Source organism: Alosa pseudoharengus, unplaced genomic scaffold, assembly GCF_046254945.1.
Source record: "Alosa pseudoharengus isolate Yale_2024_CS ecotype anadromous, Long Island Sound unplaced genomic scaffold, YU_APseudo_1.1 YU_APseudo_1.1_scf_10, whole genome shotgun sequence".
NCBI classification, from domain to species: Eukaryota; Metazoa; Chordata; class Actinopteri; order Clupeiformes; family Clupeidae; genus Alosa; species Alosa pseudoharengus.
In genome coordinates, this window is record NW_027468565.1 from 39,302,376 (window position 1) to 39,306,918 (window position 4,543).

A 4,543-nucleotide genomic window follows, 5' to 3' on the forward strand; every position below is an offset into this window, starting at 1 on the left:
TTTATTATACTGTCTAGACCAGTGGTTCTTAAATGGGGGTACGTGAAGGCACTCCAGGGGGTACGTGACATTTTTTAAAATATACATATATTTAAAAACTAGAATCCATGCAAAAATACTTTAAAAACAACTATTTAATAAATATTTCAGGAAAATATAAGTTCATACAATGAATTTTATATTTCAGTAGGCTATTCAATTTAATTATCCTAAAAACCCAGAGTCCCCCCCATACCAGGATGGTTTGACCCAACCTGTCACATGCCACCCGCCATCACCTGTCAATCACTGTTAAAACTCAAACGATGGAAATGTGGTTGAAGCGTAGCGGTAATTCTTGTGCGCTGGTTAGGGGGTACTTGGCTGAAAAAATATTTCACAGGGGGTACATCACTGAAAAAAGGTTGAGAACCACTGGTCTAGCCTACTTGTTCATCTAGTCCATCCATGCACAGTGGGTATCCTTGTTGTGTTGTGGCCAAGAATTGGAGGGCACGAAACTTCACACTTTTGAGGTTGTCTGGTTTACAACTGTATTTGCAGCATCTTTCATTTCTTCAAAAACTCACTTCCTGTTTTAGAATTATTTAGCATCTGGATTCCTTAAGATCACCCAAGGCACATTTTTATCAAATCCGATTCTTCTATCCACCACCGCATAACGATTTTTCAGATAAACTGTTTCCTTATCTAGTCAGAGGGTAACTCTCCAAGTCAAACCTTCCTCCCTCCCTTGATGCACATCATTTTGAAAAGTACTTATTCTCTGACTGAACCCTGCTGCTTGGCCCCCAGCTGTACCTGGCCAGTGATGTAAAGAGTTTCCAGAAGTGTGCACAGAAGTCCCGCCTACAGGAAGTGAGTTTGGTGGAGGAGCTAAGCTTCCTGTGCCACTGGAAGCTCAAGTACTTAAACCCCCAAGAGCGACTGGAACAGGAAGGATTCCCAGTGTCTGTGAGTACACACACACACACATACACACACACACGCACCATGCATGCATGCACACGCACACAGACACACACACAATTTTGAAAAAAATTGAATCAGGTTGGAGGGCCGCAGGCCAAAACTAAATGTTCACGTCGTGGACCATTAGATTGAAATGTTTTGCATATTTGTGCAAAATTAACATTCTATAAAAGGTAGACTAATTTTTAAGAAATAAAAAAACATTACTCTTTACTGTGCTTGTCTTCACACTGTGTTTACAGTACTTTTATGAATGTTATGAGATGATTTAACATCAATATGGCTGTTTTAAGGAGTAGAAATATACGGTGTATCTTAAGCAATCAAAATCTTTGAAGAAAAGCATATGGAGCCATTCTGTGTCTTGGAAGAAAGTTATTTGCGTTGATACGTAAGGGGTGACGGCCGCCGAGGTGTCCCGTTATACAGAATTAATGGACGAGGCGAAGGCACAGAGGAGCGGAGTATCCTCTGCCAGAGTCCCTTAACCCATTTACTCCTAAAATGCCTGCTAAAAACGCCTATAGAATCCTATGGCATTCTAGACTAAATAACCTTATTTCCTGAGGGTTTTCTGAAAACATACAAAAATTGTCAACGTCTACCAAAATGTAATATCTAAGCCTCTGTAGCACCTAGAAACATGAAATAAAAAGCATGCTGCGCTACGCAGCATCCAGCGGGAGGGTCAATGTTGCGCTACGCAGCATCCAGCGGGAGGGTCAATGTTGCGTCATGCAGTATCCAGCGCGAATGGGTTAATTCCGTATGACGGGACACCTCGGCGGCCGTTATCCCGCTTATCACCCGGTTGCCACTATAGGCAATAGTCATGCCTTTATAGCACACAAGGGAAACAAGCAGTTCTGTTTACAAAGAAGCCGACATTTTCAGTTTCTTTCACAACTTTTACAACTTTGTCATCCTACTATGGTTGTTATGGTTACAATTCACAAGCATTGATATGGAACAGTGATTAAACTTCTTATTACCAGATCTACTTCATAGGTGTCCTGTTATTCAGAATTAATAGCCACTCCATCAGCCAATCAGAAAAGAGTATTTCCACTATTTTCTTATTTCTGATAATGCCCATCCCTACAGCATATGTTGCCATCCAGCCTATGCTTTTTGGGAATACGTTGCATTTCTCTGAAAAACAATGCCCAACTTCATTCTGCACGTATTACAACAGTATGGCTACATAGTAATAGAGTATATATGCTGAAATGGCCTGTCTGCAGTCCAGGATTCTCATCCTCTCATGATCTCTGTGGACAGCCCAGGCTCCAAAAACGGCAACAAAAACAACCTGGGCAAACTTAGCCCATAAAAACATAACAAACTGTTCCAGCAAATCAGACAAGATGCGTGTTTAGGAGAGTTTCAATTGCACGGGAGCAGCACGGGAGGGAGGGGGAGGAAGTAACGAGCTAGCTCTCTGTTTTGTTTGAAAGTCAACAGAAGTGACGTTACCCAGCATCGCTTAGAGCACCTTTAACGCTCCAGCAACTGGTCTCAGTTCCCCAACATTTACAGAATGTTGTTAAATAAAGAGGTGAAGCAACACAGAGGTAAACATGGAAAAACTTATGGAAAAACTAGCTCACCTTGACCGCCATCGCAATGGCGTGACCTTATGGAAAAACTAGCTCACCTTGGCAATCGCAATGGCGTGACCTTATGGAAAAACTAGCTCACCTTGGCAATCGCAATGGCGTGACCTTATGGAAAAACTAGTTCCTGCAGCTAAGAGATGTGTCCTTGCTACATCCCAATTGGATCTCTGTGTCCTTGTTGATTTCCAATGGGATGGCTGTGTCATCGCAGATTGCTGACTGCATTTCTGTGTCCTTGCTTGTGTGTGTGTGTGTGTGTGTGTGTGTGTGTGTGTGTGTGTGTGTGTGTGTGTTTTAACAGGCAAACTCAAAGGTGCTTATCTCCCACTGCAAGACCAACCAGTGTCTGGCCCTCATGGACAAGCACATCCTGTGGTGAGGAAGGAATCTGTGTTTTCATTATTCTGTGTGTGTGTGCGTGTGTGCGCGTGCGTGCGTGCGTGCGTGTGCGTGCGTGTGCGTGTGCGTGTGCGTGCGTGCGTGCGTGTATCTGTGTGTTTATGTGCATGGGACATGGCTAACATGTTACTTAACAGCAGGTGTGTGTGTGTTTGTTTTTGTTTGTGTGTGTGTGTGTTTTTTTTTTTTTTGTGTGTGTGTGTGTGTGTGTGTGTAGGACACCATATGGTAAAGAGTACGAGATTACTGCTCACACCCTCCTGGACTCCCATAAGTTCGAGCAGGATAGCAACCACTGGATCTTCACGACCTCTGACCCCGGCAACCATGGACACACCCTCTTCCAAACACAGCAAGCTAATCAGGGCACAGAGGAGGCCAGATCAGATCCACAGCTTCTGTCTGACTCAACACCTGACCACTAATATTTAGACACACTCTCTGTCCATCTCTACCACATAACATTGCCTCAGAAATAAAGGAGAAATTGATGAATAGTTGTTTTTGTAGGAACAGTGTTCAATAAACACAGACTGCCAGATGCAAAGATATTTGAATGTGTGAATATGTGTTTCTTTATGTCTATGTGTGAGTGTGTTCATGATGTGGATGTGTGTGTGATTGTAGCACTGTGTAATATCTCACTGACGATATGAGCTCTCAGAGTGCAGTTGCCACAGACAAAGAGCCACCCACACACCACAATCACCACCACCACACACCACCACCACACACCACCACACACCACCATCACACATCACCATCACACACCACAATCACAATCACACACCACCATCACCATCACACACCACAATCACCATCACACACCACAATCACCACCATCACCATCACACACCACAATCACCACCACCACACACCACCATCACACATCACCATCACACACCACAATCACAATCACCATCACACACCACAATCACCATCACACACCACCATCACACATCACCATCACACACCACAATCACACACCACCACCACACACCACCATCACCATCACACACCACAATCACCATCACACACCACAATCACAATCACCACCATCACACACCACCATCACACACCACAATCACCACCATCACACACCACCACCACACACCACAATCACCATCACACACCACAATCACCACCAGTCAGTCAGTCAGTTTTATTTGTATAGCGCATTTAACATGCACAGAGTGCAACCCAAAGCGCTCCACATATAAGACATTGTCATTGACACATAGACTAACAAAGACAATAGCGGACGGAGCGGCGTAGTCGCCAGCGTACCCGTGACACCAAGACATAGAACTACATTTAAGAAATAACGCAAAAGATGCCGGACGGAGCTGCGTAGTCGCCAGCGTACCCGTGACACCAAGACATACAAGACAGACAACAATTAAGACATTCCCCATCTTCCTCTATGCCATGCACAATTCATTGCCCTCTATTCTGTAAAGGTGAATCTAGTGTAAATTGGCTACATTTTGGCCTATACTGTCCAGGGAAAACAAATTAAACACCATAAACTATATATTTTCTGTAAGCATATA

The 4,543-nt window shown here is 43.8% G+C and overlaps 1 protein-coding gene across 1 annotated transcript in view; it reads left to right on the forward strand.

The window, feature by feature from the left end:
- Positions 1-3,415, forward strand: part of cfap161 (cilia and flagella associated protein 161) — a 5,024-nt gene extending 1,609 nt beyond the window's left edge. Inside the window, exons 5-7 of the mRNA XM_076299369.1 lie at positions 796-954; positions 2,893-2,966; positions 3,208-3,415. Of these exons, the coding sequence (XP_076155484.1) occupies positions 796-954; positions 2,893-2,966; positions 3,208-3,415 (441 nt within the window). The remainder of the gene's footprint in view (positions 1-795; positions 955-2,892; positions 2,967-3,207) is intronic.
- The last annotated feature ends 1,128 nt before the right edge of the window (positions 3,416-4,543 follow it).